The 19,125-nt window shown below is 39.3% G+C and overlaps 1 protein-coding gene across 1 annotated transcript; it reads left to right on the top strand.

Annotated features, from left to right (window-relative positions):
- The first annotated feature begins 4,193 nt into the window (after positions 1-4,193).
- Positions 4,194-17,797, top strand: LOC119782412 (glutathione hydrolase 5 proenzyme-like). The gene is made up of 12 exons (XM_038283366.1): positions 4,194-4,458; positions 4,768-4,895; positions 4,983-5,078; positions 9,150-9,336; positions 9,410-9,570; positions 9,758-9,904; positions 10,105-10,235; positions 13,238-13,422; positions 14,912-15,003; positions 16,750-16,856; positions 17,009-17,119; positions 17,208-17,797. Exons 1-12 carry the CDS (start codon positions 4,292-4,294, stop codon positions 17,352-17,354), a joined length of 1,659 nt encoding a protein of 552 aa, XP_038139294.1. The 5' UTR covers positions 4,194-4,291; the 3' UTR covers positions 17,355-17,797.
- Positions 17,798-19,125: the final 1,328 nt, after the last annotated feature.

Genomic DNA, 19,125 nt, shown 5'->3' with positions numbered 1-19,125 from the left:
TTGTTCCTTGAATACACCACTGTAATCCATAATGCTGGAAAACCAGTCGTTTTGAATTTTATCCACATCATCAGGCAATAATGGCAATAATTCATTGTGCAGTTCACTGGCCCTGTTACACAGTATATTCAAATTGTCCAGCTGTGTAACGATATCAGCAGCGTTTTCTTTTATTTTCATTTTTGCTTTAATTTGCGGAATGAGCCCTTTAATTTTATTAACAGTACTTTTGCGCTCATGCTGGAGACGTTCAATTTTATTTTCCAACGCTTTGACAGTCAATTTAATTTCTCTTTTTCCATGTTCCATATTTGAACATTCAAATGCTGAATTTATTCCACTCATTTGGTTATATTTTATTGTGTGGCTCGTCACAATCACATTTCCAGGCAACAAATTCACTCATTTGACATTGCATTTAAATTAATTGGCAGAGCAATTTCGATCCAAGCATTCAAACAAACAATAGGCCTTCAGACAACAGCAACTGCCACACATTTATGCCACCAAGTCCCGTTATCAATTAAATAAAGCACGGAGAACTTGCGCAATCATCAGTGCGCCAATGTATCCAGCGGAGCATCCATTCAATATTCTTCTCATTTGCCAGAAAGCAATCAAAACGAATTCCATCCACAAACATAAGAAAGGCTCTGGCCTACCTGTTTCCAGGTGAATGAAAGGTATGATGTGGCACTTAGCTGTGGCTTCCTTGTTCTCCAGTGAGGGATGACTTGGTTTTTGTCACTTGTGCGCGGTGATGATTTCCATTAAAACCATTTTTGTTTGACAAAAGTATAGCGGCTTCCTTAAAGATCCTTTAGGCCGCTGAGAGTTCGGGTCGGGTCCTCCTTTCTTGCCCTATTTGTGACGCGCTTAAATGTTTATGTTCTTACAGATACGCTGGAATCCAGGATGCTTTTGTTTGTTTATTGTCACCAGCATGAGTTAATGACAGCGCAGCAGGGATGATTGTGGCAAACAAAGTTAGATGCGTTAATTGATATAGGAAACGAATGAATACTGAAACAAAATAATATGAAACGTAGTGAAATGAAGCGGTCAAACAAAATTACGGCAGCCCCACCCTTAGCTACTCTTCTCATCAGTGAGACAGGTGAGTGCGCACTTATACACCTTCTTCCTTGGTGCACACCCACCTCCCTTTGAGTCTCCACCTCCAAGACACAACATACACCACATAACCATTTATGTCTCCTACATGATGTTTACTGTTATTTTCACCTGAGCTCCAAATAGCTCAAGATGCCTGTGGTGAGTAGAGAAATCTGTAAATTAAGGTAGGAATAACAATATCAGCAGAAAACTACTCATGCAAAAGGAAAAAACAAGATGAAGTAGAATTTCTCCTACAAGTATTCTTTTTTCCCTAAAAGTTACAAAGCAGAGATAGCTACTTTCAACCTCATATAATATAATACAATACAATATAATATATAATATAATATATAATATAACGTAACGTAACGTAACGTAACATAACATAATATCAAAGTGCTGCTTCTATGGTTGTTCTTGTTATGATTACAGTAGTTGTAGTAGTATAATAGTAGTTGTAATAATTGTTTATTCACTTGGTTTTATTGCTCCACTTGTCTGTTAGTTTTTCTCAGTTTGCTGACACCCTCAGAAATATTTGCTCTAAAAACCAGAGTCCTTCTAGAAAGTCCAGTTTTTCCACCTCTATTTAGCACACACCCATTTCATTGTATTTCCAGTTCTAGTATCTTCTGCCTTGTTTCCATTATAAATAACTAGTAAATCACCTTAAACTGATCCTGGGTATTTTGTTTACACTTCTAGGTTGAGAAAAACTAGATTCTGGATGTAAACATTTTAGCACAACAGGGTTTCATTCAACATATTTGGTGAAGTTTTTCAAACCCAAACCAGCCAGTGAGTAATGCCTAACTTAAAATATACCAAGAAGTGGCTAAAAATAAGAACCAGTAACCTGCGGTACTAAATAATAAATATTTAAAATAAAACAAATGATCTATTTTATTTTCACATCCTTGCGAGGTTGTAGGATTATTAGTGTCTGTCTTCGGTGATAAAGGGGCTAAAGTTGGTTCCATCTAACATGTTGCAGAAAAACAATGGAGTGAGCAAGTCTGCCTTCAATGATAACAGATAACAAATAACAGCTCATACAGAGTATTTAAGCCAACTACTGGATCAGAACAGCAATAACTACACAATTTGAAATATGTTATGATGACTAATAAAGGAAAAGTCCGGTCAGTAAGGAATAACCAATGGGTCATTATTTAGACCTAAAACTAATAGGTTCACGGTGATTTAATGAATTTAGTGTTAATCAGTAAAAAAAATAAAAACAAAATTTTTATCATGATCACTGAGACTGGGAGCGGCCATTTTTGCCCACATATAGTAACCCCTCCCTGCTGCCATCTTCCAGCAGTGATGTCACGGTGCGGTATGCCTAGCGCCATTCTCCCCGCTTTACAAGCTAAATCAATGGGAACTACTAGACACATCTGCAATCAATAACAATTACTTCACCATTGAAATTCACCAGAGCTATAGTGAAACTGCCAATGCCCACGTGCATGGCAGCTGGACGTTGGAGTACATCGGGTAAAAGTGAAAAAAAAAAGAGTTATTTCACCTTTCTGATTCCTGGTCCTCCACGGACGGGTTGGTCGTTGGATCGCCAACTTGAAGAGGGAGGATTTGCCATCGAACTTCTGGCCAGAGAAAAAACCCGTAATATGTAGCCAACATTTGGAAGAAGAATGTTTTCAAGATGACTTGGATAATAAAGCATTGTGACAAACACCAGATACAGCACTGGGACTTGATCAACAGCCGATACCGCACCGTGACGTCCCTAACCAGTAGGTGGCAGTAGTGTACTTTGGCAAACATGGATTCCTCCAGTAAAGCACATTTAAATGAAAATGACTCTTAATTAAAACACTGATCATTTATTGAACAGTATCTAATAATTTCATTTTTAAAGTACTTTCAGTAGTTTGAATTCCGATTATGACCGGACTTTTCCTTTAAAAGGTTTCTTAATATTTGTAAGGTGTGAACTAAATTCATAAGCATAAGTCAATGATATTAACATTATTAATCAGCATCATTTCATCATGTTACTATGATCCTGTGGATCAGAACACCAACAACTACAGAATTTCAAATGTTACCATGACTAAATAATATGAATCCTACTTGGTAAGATTTACATGTATTTGTTAAAAACTGTTTAAGCGAACTGTGCAGATTATAAGTAGTGTTGCATTGACACCAGTATTGGGCAGGGCCCTGATCCAGCACTAAAATGGTGGTATCGGTATCGGCAAGTAGGCCCTATCGACAAATAGAGCACCGATACCATTTTGAGAGCCAAAAGTTTATTCAACTATTGCAGCAGGTATCCGTATCGAGGCCAAAAAATGGCATCGGTGCAACACTAGTTATAAGATGTCAAATTACTTAAGTAAAAAGTATATTGACCTCTCATGGTTCTGAAGAAAAAATAACTGGATGTTAAACCAGCCTTTTGTGCCAGTTTTTAACAGGACTAAACAGATATTTAATAGGTGCAGACTTATTTTTTTTCTCCAGTGTCCTGTCTGGCAATGTGGCAATAAGAATAACTCTTTATACCAAAAAGAGCCCAACAGGTTTTACTTTCACAAGTGTAGCAGTACGGCTATCGCCATAGTGTTCCGCTTAATTTATGTATATAATTTGCTTTATTATAATTCATGCAGGGAGTATTATAGATTATATGGACACTGCAATGTAGGTAGAACAGGAAAGGAAAAACAGAAAAAAGGAGGAAAGATTAAAGAGAGAGGAGATAAAAGAGAGATAATGATAAAACATCTTCAGTCTGCTTCATCACCTGCAAAGAGATGTAAAAAGAACAGCGCAACCAACGGACATGGTATTTTTAAAATTATTTTAATAATTTTTTATTATATAACTACATTTATATAGATGTTATACATTAATCCAAAGTATATAATACTTTGCTCAGAGGTGTTTTTGACCCTAGTTTCATCTTCTTCATCTTAACCAAATAAAGTTAAAGCTCTAACTGAAAGCCCTCAGGCGGAAACTCATTGGCAGCTCATCCCCTGCCTGTCATAATAACTTTCCCTGTCTGCTGTGCGCTGCAGGCGGGGGGTGGAGGGGCCCCCGCGGGGCCCGCCCCCTCTGATCCGACCAGGCGCTCAGTCATTCGCTCACTCAGATAATTTGGATCATCAGCCTGGTTACATTCGGAGCAGAGATGGCGCGGTCCAAGGCCAGGGTGTACACTTGTTGCGCGCTGCTGCTGCTGCTTGTCTTCGCTGTCATCGTGGCCATAGCTGTGGCTGTGAGGCGCAGATGCCCCAATGACTCTTTCTCCAAAGCTGCCGTCGCTGCAGACACTAAGACATGCTCAGAGGTTGGAAGGTGGGTCCTAATTAACCATTAATCATTAGAAGAAAAAAACAAAAAAACATATCCGGTTTATCTATTATAGCAATCGAGGAAAAACTGTGACAACATCCGCGATTTGCAGATATGTTTATCTCTATGATCTGTTCAACCAAGCTGGTGTTTACTGCTGATGACTCATTTAAACTTGTTGAAACATTCTGAATCAGAAAAAAAAAATTCAGAGAAAGTTTTACAGGCGTTTTTAGACGCCCACGCTTATGTAAAGTACATAAACATCTCCAGCAGACACGTAATAAATATTAACAGAGGTGAATTTTGCAGAGACATGCTGCAGCGCGGCGGCTCGGCGGTAGATGGCGCCATTGCTGCGCTTCTGTGCACCAGTATCATGAACCCGCAGAGCGCGGGGCTCGGAGGGGGCTCCATTTTCACAGTGATGGACAGCTCAGGTGAGAAAAAGGCTCCCAATCAGCTGAACACGTGTTTTGGTGATAGTTAGTGATAATAACAGGTGGGGAGGGGGATTCTTTTTAAAGGTAATGTGAAGATCATCAACTCCAGGGAGACTGCCCCATCCAAGGTGGACCCCCACCTGCTGAAGTCCTGCTCCCAGAGCTTCAACCTGACGTCAGGTAGTTTGCTGCTGCATCCCAAACAGACATGTTTACTGCTTTTAAATGAGCTTCCTTATCTTTGGAGCAAGAACTTCTGCTTGTTCCAGCTCTGTTATCTGCTAATTTCATGAGCCACTTTGCTCTGGTTTTGCATAAGGCGAAGGTTTATTTGTCTAGTTTTTATCTTGACATGCAGCAGCGCTTCATGGTTTGTTATTTGAACTGTTCATTTACACCTCCGATGTATTTTATTAGGATTAAATAAGATTTATACCAACACATTGTTGTGGAATGGAAAATTTGCAGTTACTTCCTTTAAACAATTTTGGTCAAACAGAAACCTGGAAAGTGTGATACTACTGTAATACCTGTTTAAAGGCAACCAGTTTCTTTCTGCAGTCACTCGATTAGTGAATAAAAAATGCTTTAATCCCAGCTGTAAATATGTCAGAGGTTTAAGGCAGATATATGGTTAAATAATTTTTGAATGAACTTTAAGTTAGCCTTAACATTAGGTCATATCCGTGATTTTACTTTGAGTGTTTACATGTGCGTTAAAATCAGATTTTGTTTCTGATATAAGAGCTAAGGGGTCCAAATAGTATTTTATGAACCACACAGTTAGGTGGAGTATTGTGGGTTGGATCCTGGCTGTGGAACAAGGACCAGCTCTACCCCCTCCTCAGGGTCCTAGAGGGTTCATGCGAATTGGTCCAGCTGGTCCATCTGTGCTTTGGAGACTTGAGGAAGGCATTCAACCGTGTCTTTCAAGGAACTCCAGGAGTACAGGTCAGGGGCCCTTTATTAGGGGCCATCCAGTCTGTTTACAAGCAGAGCAGGGGTCTGGCTCACATTGTTGGAGTCGAGTCTGACTTGTTCTGCTGCATGTTGAACTCCGGCAGGGCAGCCATGTGTCGCCAGTCCTGTTTATACCTGTCAAGGACAGGATTTCTAGGCACAGCCAAGAGCCAGCAGGGGTCTGGTTTGGGGACCAAGATATATGGTATATAAATATATATATATATATGTAATATGTTATATTATAAAGAATTTTGAAATAGATTTCATGGATTTTATTGCTAATGGGGTATTGATCAGGTAGTGACCATGGTTGGCTCCAGTCTATTCAATTAAAAATGGAGTTCCAGTAGAATTTGCCTCTTGGTTGTAGGCATTTGAAACTTGTTGCATATTTCTTTGTTATTATATTTGGTGCCAAGAAGATGCAGTCCATTCAGAAACAATTAGGTGGTAAAAGTTTGATTAAATTGTGATAATTTTAATAATTGTTAGAGTCCATTAGGGATGCATTGTATAATTCATTTGTATTGCTTGTATCTTATTGGAAACTGATATTTCATCAACAAGTAGACGTAGCTAATTATATTACCATGATTGTCTAATAATTTAGAGATGGTTCTAATACTTTTATTTATCCATGCTGGCTCATAAATGGAATTTTTACGTTTTGTAATATATATGTTATTCAAAATTATGAAATTATGCATATGTCTGGTGAAAAGTTATGAATGTGGCAGAAGGTTGTAACTCAGGTGGGTTTACGCATGGAGCAGGCGAGCACATCACTGAAGTGCACAGGCTATACTGTATATTACCGCCATCTATTGGGCTGAAATATAATGTTACAACTAGTGGTGTCCCATTTCTCAGGGAGAAAATCTTCACTTGTGTCATGATTTTATCTAAAGATCTGACCCACGTGCAGAAGACCAAACAGAGAGACCAGGGGAAAGTTTAACGGGTTTTATTGTGAGTTGGTAGAGAGGAGACCAGTGCTGCCCTGAATACTGTTGAACCGGGACTGAAAAGTGAAGGGGAAGATTCTGCGGTTAGTTCAGGCTCAGTGGGAAATTTGTGTCTTTGATTTGAAGAAGGGAATAAAGGCAACAGGACGCACGTTTCCAGAAAAATGTGTCTTTCATTGAATCCAGTTGATGTGGGTTGTTCCAGTTATAGACTTGTTCGTTGGAGGGCGGACAGGGTTTAACCAGGTTGAGGTGTTTTCTTGAGGAACGGAGGAGCTGACTGCCACTTAGATTTCCTGCGGTGATTGAACGGTTTCTTGTGGAGATGAATCCCCTGCTAAGAGAGAAGCCCAAAGAATCCCTTGGGGAAAAGTAGATCCAAACCACTAGCTTGAATCCTCAGCTCAGTTTGATGCTCAGAGAATCCTTCCAGGGGGAGAAGGTCCAAAGCATCCAGTTTGCAGGATGACTTCCTGCCGAAAGGCAAAGACAAAAACAAGATTAAAACTCAGGTGAAAAAACTCAGTTTGACTCAGCAAAACTCAGCTTGGCTAGAGTACCCAAAACTGGCAAACACTCTGGCGTCGAGGTAGTGGCAGTCAGCAGCTTAAGAGTCCTCCGGTAATGAGGCAACCATCCGCAGGTGTGTGAGAAGGCCAACGAGAACCAGGCGCCGCCTGGTGGTGGAGGGAAAACAAAAGCACAACCCACACAAACTGGATTCCTAACAACTTGCACTTTCATCATTGAGTGTACTTCACTGTGGAGGGAACTCACTAATGTGTTCTCACAACCAAGTGAGAGAAATGGGACTGGGCCTTTATCTCTGATTTTTGCAGGTCGTGATCTGTTGGCTTCATCAGGCCAAGACCTGCAGCATCTTTGTAAGGATGAAGATCCGCTTCTAAATCAGTCTGAGTCCATGGTTCTCGAACAGAAAAGGTTAACTTTCCTCAACCAGGGTGGAGAGGAGTTCCTGCCTCAAGTCCAAGAGTAGTTTAGTAGTATTTTGTATTCACCACAGAGGTGATAAAGGCGCTGGAGTTCTATAGAAAGTTTTTGTTCAGCTGCTGCCCTTATGTGGACTCTGCACCAGTCTGTTTAGTTATATCTATTGATATATGGATCCATCTATTACCTAGGTTCCTACCTATGGTCATGAAATCTGGATCATGACCCAATGAATGAGATCCTGGATGCAAGCGGCTGAAATGAGCTTTCTCTGCAGGGTAGCAAGGCACTCCCTTAGAGATAGGGTGAGGAGCTTGGTAATTAGGGAGAGACATGGAACAGAGTCGGTTTCTCTTCCAGATCAAGAGTCAGTTGAGGTGGCTCAGACATCTGTTTCTGATGTCTCCTGGACACCTCCATTAGGAGGGCTTCCAGGCCCAGAGAACGACCCACGACATGTGGAGGAGGTGTTTTGGGAGAGAGAGGTCTTGGAGGGACGTCTGCGACAGTGTTGGCAGGATGCATCTTTCTGTGTGACGTACAGTGGGAGAAAGCAGGCTGGACGAGGTGATGGGAAGGCGAGTTGAACTTTAAGGAATTTTGGAGGATGTTCTTTATCTGGGTGGATAATCGAAATAAGTGGTCCTCCTACTTGATTCTGGTTATATGTTTACGTAAGGCCGTCCTAAGTGCTCGTCTCCATCTTAACTTACAGGTGGTGAATCTGACTTGGTGGAAAAAATGTTAAACTTATTTTGGACCGTAAGCTTGTATGAGCAAAGCAAACAGAAACTTTTAAACAAAGCGTGCACGAGGAGAATTGGGCTCGTGCACGCTCTTGCATACTGTTAAGTAGAGGAGCGGGTATAGAGTTGTCCATGTACATTTTTTTTTTATTTGCAAAAATCCTCACTTATACCTTTAAGAAGGACAATTCTTAACTAAAAAAAAACAAAAAACCTTGAGGCTGCGACAGACCAAAAACTGTAAGTTTTAATTCTTGTGTTTGTGTTGCCTTAGAAATTGCTATTTATAATTACATAGGGTCAAATATTAATGGAGGGAGACGTCCTTTAGGCTATGGCTGCACAGAGCTAAGAAAACTAGAGATTGTAACGCCCACCATTATGCTAGAATACCATTATACTAGAATGTGACTGCAGCAAGTTAGGCCTGAATAAAGTGTATATCCTACACATATTAATAAAATTCTGTTATTATAATTATTTATGTAAAAAAACTTTGACAACACTTGATAAGATAGGTGACAAGAGCTGAAGTTCAGATTTAGATTTGTGTTGTAAATTAATCCACAAATAAAATGTTAAGGAAGGACATGCATTTTCCTCCAACTTTACATCCATCTGTGCAGGAAGCAAGTGGATCGGCGTTCCAGGGGAAATTCGAGGGTATAAATTGGTTCACCGTCGATACGGAAAACTGCCGTGGGCCGAACTCTTCCAGCCGACCATCAAGCTGGCCAGAGAAGGATTTCCTATTCCTCCAGTTCAGGGCTTGTTTATCTCATTCATTGATCAAAAACAGACGCCGCCTCTATGGTATGAAATACATTACGAAACACAGGGGGCCTTAAAATATGAGACACAGACTCACATCTCTAACTCTTCTCAGGAAGGCATTTACAGATGAAAAAGGAAACCTGCTCAAGACTGGAGACATCATTAAATTTGAGAAACTGGCCGACACTTTGGAGACGATTGCAAACGTTGGAGCAGAAGCCTTTTACTCTGGAAGGATAGCAGAGGATTTGGTCAGAGACGTGCAGGAGGCAGGTATTGTCAGAACACTTTCCTCTATGTCTGCATGGCTCAGTGATTCAATTAGAAATGAGCAAATCAATTTGATCTGTATGCACCACAGCAATCTCTCAGACAGCAGCTGATCTATTAAAGGTCAGAATTTATAAGCTGGTTTGGTTTTCATGATTTCTGTCGTTTGTTTTGCTGTTTTTTTCCCCAGGAGGAGTCCTCACACTGGAGGACTTGGCATCATATAAGGTTAAAGTGACTGATGCGTGGGTCGTCCCTATGGGGGACTACCAGATGTACATACCCCCTCCCCCCTCAGGAGGAACACTCCTCAGCCTCGTCCTCAACATCATGAAAGGTTGCTGCTAGATGCAAACATGTACAAATTAAGCGTAGTGGGGAAAAAAGACATTTAAAACAGGAGAACGTTGTGTTATGGTTGCCGTTAGGAGCCTTTATCCTAATATAGGTCATGTGGGAAGAGTTTTGACCAATCATGAACTAAAAAGAAAAGGAAAATCAATCCATATTTCAATAGAGCAATGTTTATATTTACAGGGTATCATATGGATTCAGCTCCTCAGTCTGCTGATCAAAAGACCAGGTTTTATCATCGCTACGTTGAAGCTTTTAAATTTGCCAATGGAATGAAGAAACACATTGGGGATCCAAACTTTATATCAAATAAGGTAAGTATTGAATCAATGCAATACAAAAAAAACCATTTACACTACCCTTGAAAAACCGATCCATGCAGAGACCGGTCCGAGCTCGGATCAGTTAACCAGGCCGAGCTCGGTTCTGACGACCGTTTACACATCAAGCTATCTCGATTCCTTGACTCCTCGCATCCTAGTGACGATCTGCGGTATTACTGCCAGCATTGAAGGAGGAAATCAAGCAGTTGGTGGCGGTAATGCACCAAAAGTTGTTTGCCAACAGCCATAAAACACAAGAAGAAGAAGACAAAGAAGGAGGGAATCAAGCAAATAAAAATGTTGTCGATTGTTGTTTATAGTTGTTCTTCTTCTTCTGTTTTGTGTTGGTTGGCAAGCAACTTCCGGAGGGGCATTACCGCCAACTACTGGAATGGAATGTGAATCGCGATGTTCAGCCAGACGGAGATGACGCGTTCTGTTCATGCGCTCTTGTTATCAGAGAACCGAGCCAGGGAAAAACCGAGCCGAGCCCACCTCTGGAACTGGTCTGCAGTTATCTCGGTTCGGTTGTGTCTATCTCGGTTCAGTTCAGTTTGCTTTCCATTTACACACGATAAGTTATCTCAGTTACTGAGCTCGGACCGGTCTCGGCACAGTTTTTCAAGGGTAGTGTAAATGGGGTCAAAGTGTGTACAGAGATACTGTCACGATTTGGCTATGGTTAGTTGACCCAAAAGCAGAGGCAGGGAGGCAGAGTGGATTTAATAATGACTTAACAGAAAACAGAGGCAGGTTATCCAAAAATCCCAAAAAGTAAACAAAGTCCAAACAAACATAAAACCAGGAGTCCAAAAATCAAAAACATGAAAACTAGTCTAAACGTACCAGAAACCATGGAGACATCTGGGGAATCACAATGATAAGGAGGGAGGCACAGAGAGAAGGAGTTGGAGCATGTTAGACGGTGTTTGACGAGGACCCAGCAAAGGGGAACTGAAGAGAAAGGGCTTTTTAAAGGAGACTGAGACAAAGAGGGGGCTACTGAGGAAACTGGGAGCAGGTGTGCAAAGAACAAAAGAGGGAAAGAACTAGAGAAGAAGGAGAACATAGGAGGGCAGCAGAGAGCAACAAATAGAAACCTGGAAGACTGCAAATAACAACAAAATGATAATCAAATAAACTAGGACTATAAAACATGGAGAAAAGAAAACTAAACACTAGAAAACAAGGAGTAAAGTAAGACTGAATACTCAAAAGAAAAACATAACAGAAACAGAAACCTGACAGATACTCCTTTATGACCTTTGTTGGACCGAGTGATGAAAAAAGAATGAATCTAGATCTAAAACGTTCTGTGATGTCCATCCGGTAATTGAATGCCGTACTATTTTAAAATCCTGTATTTTGCTGACATTCATGCTTTCATATTCATTTGGGTGTGATGTGGATAAATTGATTGATTTACACTTAGGTAGCAATACTATGGAGAAACTGGAAAATGTATTATTATCTTCTGAAATTTCAGTAAAGATGGACATTTAGAGAAGCTCACTCATCTAGGGCTGCAACTAACGATTATTTTGCAAAATCGATCAATCTGTCAATTAATTTTCAATTAATCGATTGTTAATCAGATAGCCAAAGGTGCTTTAAAGAAGAATTTTTACTAAATTAAAGCAGGTGAAACTTAAACTTTTCCACTTGAGGACTTCTGGATGGATCATATTGACAGGCGAATTTTATTTTTAATCTTAAATGAAAAATGTTTGTATATATTTTTACAATCTTGATATAATTATTGCTCTAAGTGGGTCTAAGAGTCTCTATACTTTTAACAATTAATCGATAACTAAATTAGTTGATGATTATTTCAATAATTGATTAATCACCATTAATTTGATTAATTGTTTCAGCCCTAATTCCATCTTAGCCACTTTACACTCAGCAGTAAACCTTTCCAGTGCATTGTTGAGGTCATGGCCTGCAGAAGTCGACAAAACCATGTCAGAAAAAAAAAAAAAATGAATGGATTTAGGAGGTTTCCAAACCAGACAGTCTCCTCTCCTAGAGTTCACCCCTGAAGCCACAAACAGGATCGGTGAAAGGAAGCAGACTAGCATCAGATGCCCAACTTTGTGACAGGAATTTCAACCTGGGTTTCTATTTGAACAAAAAAGGATCATAAACCCAGATACTCCATTCCCGTAGAAAAACAAAAACAAAGAATAATAGAGCAGTACAGGTATTATATGAGATTTACTCACTTTTATTCACATTTTTCTCTCCCAACATATGATTAACGAACTGAGTTTATTTGGGATTTTTTTTCCCCTTATTTTTTTTGCAGCTCTTATTTGCAATATAATGGAGAAAATAGTTGGAACATCAGTACCATCAATTCAAAATATTAACAATATATAATATATTCTCCTAAAACCTTTAATCTCTGTGGGGTTCAGATATTTGTCTATATCCTGGAAATATTATAAAACAGAAAAATGTTTTGCCTGGTGTGATTTGACTATCAAATTGAAACGACCTGTTTGGCAGAAAGAAGTGAAATTATAATTCAACTTATTCAGCTGAAATGTAAATAATTCACTGTGAGTTTTATCTGGAAACCTGCTTCTGTTTTTCCTGCTGTTCCTGTAATAAAGTATCATATTATTCATCCTGCTGCCTTACAGTTTGGTTTGAGGTGGGAGTTTTTCTAAATAAGAATTTTGTCAATATAAACCAATAGTTTTTAATTTTCTACCAGATCTATGCTTTAAATTGTTCTTCAAAAAAACATTATTTTATTAATTTCAGATTTTAAATAGCTTTACTTTTTACTGAAAGTTTTAAGCTGAAGTAAATTGAACTTATAACTGATTATACAGCCAAATGTTTCATTCTACAAATAAAACTATTTGAAATTTAGGTTCAAAGAAATACATTTACAAAAAGTAAAATTAGTTTTTTATCTAACTTTATGCTATCTTTTTCTAGTGCATGATTTTTTTTTTTGTCTTCCCCTTTATTTTCCACAGACAGCAATGAAAATGATAGAAGCTGATTTTGCAGACCATATACGGACTCTGATCAGCAGCAACAGGACACACGACCCCCAGTATTACAGCCTGACTCCTTATCTGGACAGCTTGGGTACCACTCACTTATCTGTACTGGCTGAAGATGGATCGGCCGTCGCTGTCACCAGCACCATCAACCACATGTTAGTATCTGATGAGTTTTACCTTGCAGGGGGAGTCTACAGACATCCTACTATATCTTGGCCAAGTTGGCGCCACAGTTTATCTTGGAGAGTCCAGAGAAACTCATTCTAATGCAGCTCTGTAGCTGATTTTACTCACTGATAATAGAATAGGCTTGCTTATTACATAGGCTACATACAATTCAGTTTCAATTCAATTCAGTTTATTTATAAAGCGCCAAATTCAGAACACATGTCATCTCAAGGCACTTTACAGTTCAACCAGATCATACACTCAAATTGATTCAAAGTTTTCTATCTAAGGAAAACCAGTTGATTGCATCGACTCATTGACACAAATACAATCCCTCACATTAAGCATGCTTGTAGCGACAGTGGAGAGGAAAAACTCCCTTTTAACAGGAAGAAACCTCCAGCAGAACCAGGCTCAGTGTGAGCGGCCATCTGCTGAGGCCGACTGGGGTTCAAGGAGACAGAAGCAGAGACACAAAAAGCAGCTGTAAAAGGCGGTGCCTTCCAGGAAACACACAGCCAGGCAAACAAGCTCCGAGCCTGTTCCCATGCCAGAGGACGAAGAGAGCACATCCACTCAGTCACGGTCAGAGAAACAGGACTACACTGGAAAACAGGCCGATCTCCAGCATCTATAAACAAGGGTGTTGATGGAAGCAGCACATCAGGAGACAGCATACAGAAGTAAACCTTTGCTGCTAATAAGGAGGCAATGATGATTCCAGACACTCATGCCTTTGAAAACAAATAGTTACTCCCATGGTTTTAGAACTATAATTCCTAGATAAGTCGGCGTGGTTTATCTAATATGCAGCACAGTACGAAAAAAACAAAAAACAAAAATATAAATTCAATTAAAAATATTTTATTGATCCATCCATTTTCTGTCACGCTTATCCAAAGCAGGGTTGCGAGGAAACTGGTACGGGTGCGGGCGAGAGGCGGGGACAGGTCAACAGTCCATCGCAGGGCAACACAGAGACAAACAGCCATTCACAAACACACCTAGTTTACTAAAATTAAAAAAGTTAAGCTTTATATAAACTGAAGACCAGAAATTGGCTGCAAAGATTTTGATTGATGTGTCTCGGCTAATGCTCCCATCTGTTTGCGACTCGCCTAGACTTCATCTAACTTAACCCTATAATGCCAAATGTATCGTATTTGATACATACGGTTTCTGAAATGTTTTGCATCTGACACCTTTTGCATAATTTAATGGTAAAAACTTTGCTCAAAATCCTATTGTACACAATCAGATATACCTGATAACAGCCAGTAGAAGACTACACAAAAAATAATCTTGACTTATCGCATAGTAATAGATTATTAATATCAAAAATTTATTTCTGTTTTTTCTTTTTACATATTTTGTTAAAAGGGAAAATAAGGACTTCAAACAAAAACAAAAGAAGTAATTTTCTGTTTTGTTTTATTCTTGGATCAGGCTTTAAAGGGTTAAACCTCTTCTTTACAGATTTGGCTCCAAAGTCTACTCTTCAAGAACTGGAATCGTTCTAAACAACGAGCTGTCAGACTTTTGTAAAAGGACCGATGAGATCTTCCCTGGTAAATAAATTGACGTCATCTGTTTTTATTTTGTCTATTATGTATTGGGAACAAACTTGGTTTTGTATAAAAACGTTTCCATGATTAACTTTTGTCTTCACATTGTAATGTTGTGAGTGGAGCTGCTACAACTGAAAGAGAGCGTCACATAGGCTGGTTTCTAAGACACCATTTCCCCTTTTTGTTTAATCAGGCAGGCCATCTAATTCATGTGTTATGGGTTGGTTTCTACCCAGCTTTCAGTGCTATAATCTACTCAAGTTTCATGGTGTGTTTGTTGCATTTCGCTGGAAGCTTATCTCTATCAGATTACAAAGCGCTTCTGTTGGTTTCTAATTGAAAATGACATTTGAGCCCAAAGGAAAAAAACAAAATTCTCCCCGTCTCTGTTAGAAAATATCCTTCGACATTTGTTTATTCGTGCAGCCAGAATTTAGAACAGTTACGCTCCAGTGGTTCTTATTGACCTAAAATAGAAATACACATGTTGCAGTTTATATTTTAGCCTTTTTATAAAAGCAAACTTTAAGCGCTGTAGTAGCAAAGATTTCTGTTTTCTTTTTAATACGATGGTCATTAAATAACCAAAAGATAAATGGCGTTCACTACAAATCTGTAAAATAAAACATACGTATGGAATCAATACCCTTTTAAACCATCTAATTGAAATCCAGTGCAGCAAGTTGCTTTCAGTTTTGTTGTTTGAGGAAAAAAGCAGTGTGCAATGTTCAAACATTTGTGAAAAATATGAAAATTATGCATAATTTTCCTTCCAGTTCACAATTATTAATGGTTTCACAAAAATCCCTGGTAAAGTAAAGGGAAATTTGTGAAGACATTCATACGGATAACTATTGCAGCGCAATAGTAGCCTCGTGAGACTATCCTGATCTCGCGAGCTTTCAAGGTTTCACTCGCTAATCAGTCTGGAGACTCTTCGTTAAAGAAAATTTGGAGCCGTTCAACAAACGAACGTCCAATCAGCGTTGGCTTTGAGACAGGTTGAGGTGTGACGCAACGAGAAGCGCGACAGTTCAGTCTAAAGAACATGGCGGCTTCAGCCGATGAAACTAGCGTTAGCGTGGCTATCGAGCAAGTTTTATCGGAATTACAGAGTATTTCTTCACTGAAAGAAGAGCAAAACACTGCTCTGGAGGCTTTTCTCAGAGGAAAAGATGTTTTTGCTCTTCTCCCGACTGGTTTCGGCAAGAGTTTGATCTATCAATTGGCTCCTCTTCGTCGTTGCTCTGTTAGTACGTCATATGCTTCGTTGATCTGATTGGTTTATTTGGCCCGTCTATCACCAACATAGGCCAATCAGCTAACCAGTATTTTCGCCCCTTCCCAAAATTACTTCAACGGAAGGTTTCCAGATGGATATGCGGAGCAAATCCATCTGGCAGAGTCAGGTTAGTGCAATAGCCCAATGTTAGAGATCTGAAAAAAGGTGTTTGTGTTAAAAGGTCTAAAACGCTTTTGGAATGAAAAAAATTTAGAAAAGTGCAAAAAAAGAAATTTGCATAAAAATGCCCCTTCCTAAAAATGACCTTAAAATGAATGAGAGAAGCTCCACTAAATAGACCCCAGATGAAGATGAACTCCATGTCTTCCTCCATCTGTCTCACATTCATTCGCTGTTGCTCCATTTTCAGCATTTCCTGTGATTTCTCTCTGTTTCTCCTGACAGCCATCGGTCTGAATCACAGTCATCTCTGCTGTCACTCATTGCTTTTCTTCTGCTTGCAGGGGAGCAGCCCCCCTCCTCCATGGCCCCCACTGTGCTGAAGTCTCGATCGAAGACGCTGGTGATTGGAGGGAGTGGTGGGAGTATGATCACAACGGGCCTGGCCTCTGTATGTATCCATGGCAACCAGACTAATTGCAATTAGGATTAACTGCTGCATGCCGATTCTGCTCACTGTTGTCAAGCTCTGTCTTCAGGATCACTTTAATCAGTAGATTCTGTGTTCAGTGTGTTCAATCAGTATGTTTTCCTCTCCTGCAGGCCCTCATCAACCACCTTTGGTTTGGGAAGAGCCTTAAAGAGGCCATTGATGCTCCTGTTGTGTTTGTTGACTCTGAAAATACACTGAAGTTCGAACCCAAATTTGATAAGGTAATGTGTCTGTGACTGGTTTCAGGTGTCTGGTAACACGCTGCATAGATTTAACCTTATTGTGTTTTTTTTCCGTCTTTATCCTCAGGATATAATTAAGGAGCTCAAAGCGTTGGGGCACAATCAGAAAGAAGCGACCCGATTCTACAATGTGGTTAATGTAGTTGAGAAAAAGGATGGCTGCATCTGCGCTGTGTCTGACCAGAGGAAGAAGGGAGAAGCAGCTGGTTACTGACACCTCTGCTCGGGATTTTCCTGAAATTGATCCAGATCTTCTTGCAGCAGAAAGTGTCCATTGTTGCTCATCACTGAACGAAACGTGGAAAAACAGGTTTAATTTACTGAGCTGTCTTGCACTAACATGTCTGCCTGTTGACACAGACTGTTACATGCTGATACCAAGGAGAAAGACTCTTTTTATCACTGCGGGTTTGTACGCGTTTTTATTCAAGCCAGTCTTGTACATTGTTGCCGTTAAATTTTTTTAATTTTAATATAAAACTAGGACTGATGAATACTTACTTACACAACTTGAGTCTGAATGTTGGCTGCAGTTCATTCTTTTAGTCAGAATCTTTTGAATTATGTGAATTTTCAATATGAGCCTTTGTTGTAATTTTAGTATGAAATGTAATTTTTTTTGCAGGGTTAATGTATATAAACAAAGCTTACACACAATTCTATGAACACATTTGCATATTATTATGAAATATGTTATGGCTCCCTGGAAAAAAAAAGAGAATGAATGCTTTCCTCCTCCCCGGTCGCGCTGCCATTGTGCAGCCCCCAGGGAGCAGCGTTGGGTTAACCATTTATAGGGAAAGTTAGCGTTTCTGATCACTTGCATACCCCTTTCAAATGGAGTCCCCCACCATCCCTCAGTGAGGTCTAGAAGAACAAGATCTATATCCAGCCATTGGGCAAAGATCCTGCTACATGGCTGTACATCTTATTTTGGCATTTGACCAATTAGATGAGACCTTAAATGATATATTACCTGCTGTAAATTAAGTTGAAAGCTAAATAAAATGTTAAAACGTGAATAAGCCTAGTTAACAATTATATTTAGGTTTAAAAAACTAAAAAATGGCAGTGCCCCTTTCAGCAATAATGCCTCTAAGGTTATGTTGTACCAAAAGATAAAGTGTTTCTTTCACTCTCAGAGTGTTTTTCATTAAATTTTTATAGAAGCACTTTTGTTATTTTTCTTAATATATCCAGGCAAGTTGGCTTTTCTTGTTATTATATAATGCCATTAATTTTTTGCCATCAAAATATCCATATTTTTTGAATATTACAAAGGTAAAAAGGTCAAGGTATTTCACTGAGTGCCCTGTAAAGGGTTAATGGTCTTGCTCAGGGGTCAAGAATGGAGGCAGTGGAGATCAGAACGTGTATTTGCAACCTCATCAGAGCAAAAGTGCACGGCTCTAACCACAAGGCCAACCCTGCCCTCAATCCTTCAATTTCAGACATAAATATAGACGCAGATATACTATGGATTAATACAGATTCCATATTAGTGCATTTACCCATACAGACGATGTTGGCAAGTGCCAGAAGTTTATGAGACTATAATAAAACCCACTGCTATTGATTAATGAATTTCACTTTGTTGTTTATTTCATTTCAGTCCTTAAAAATATATTTTTCCAATACTTTCCACAGAAAATCCATGACTTCTTTGTCTCCGTTGTTGTTATTGCTTCTAGTCACTAGAGGGAACCTCTGAGACAAAGTAGTGTTAATAGAACAAGAAGAAACTGGTTAATAGTGAAACACTCCAGTGACTATTATGGAAATCACTGCTTTTTATAGTTTTTGTGTTTTTCCAACTCTGTCCTTTACAATCATTACAACGTGATTCATAAACAGGCATATAAAAATACATCTACATATCTTTATCTACACAGAAGCACACATATATAATATAGGTTATATCTATATATATACAGAGAAAGACCATAAGTAGTTATTACTATTTGTTGCATCTATTTAAGTAAGTC

Source organism: Cyprinodon tularosa, unplaced genomic scaffold (genome assembly GCF_016077235.1).
Source record: "Cyprinodon tularosa strain WSP-4 unplaced genomic scaffold, ASM1607723v1 ctg192, whole genome shotgun sequence".
NCBI lineage: Eukaryota > Metazoa > Chordata > Actinopteri > Cyprinodontiformes > Cyprinodontidae > Cyprinodon > Cyprinodon tularosa.
This window is presented reverse-complemented; position numbering and strand designations above follow the sequence as displayed.

Excerpts from the sequence above, each read along its gene's own strand:
- LOC119782412 (XM_038283366.1), top strand. The coding sequence starts at position 4,292 with ATGGCGCGGTCCAAGGCCAGGGTGTACACTTGTTGCGCGCTGCTGCTG. Across the intron at positions 4,896-4,982 it reads CACAGTGATGGACAGCTCAG|GTAATGTGAAGATCATCAAC; the intron begins GTGAGAAAAAGG and ends TTCTTTTTAAAG. Across the intron at positions 17,120-17,207 it reads TCGAACCCAAATTTGATAAG|GATATAATTAAGGAGCTCAA; the intron begins GTAATGTGTCTG and ends CTTTATCCTCAG.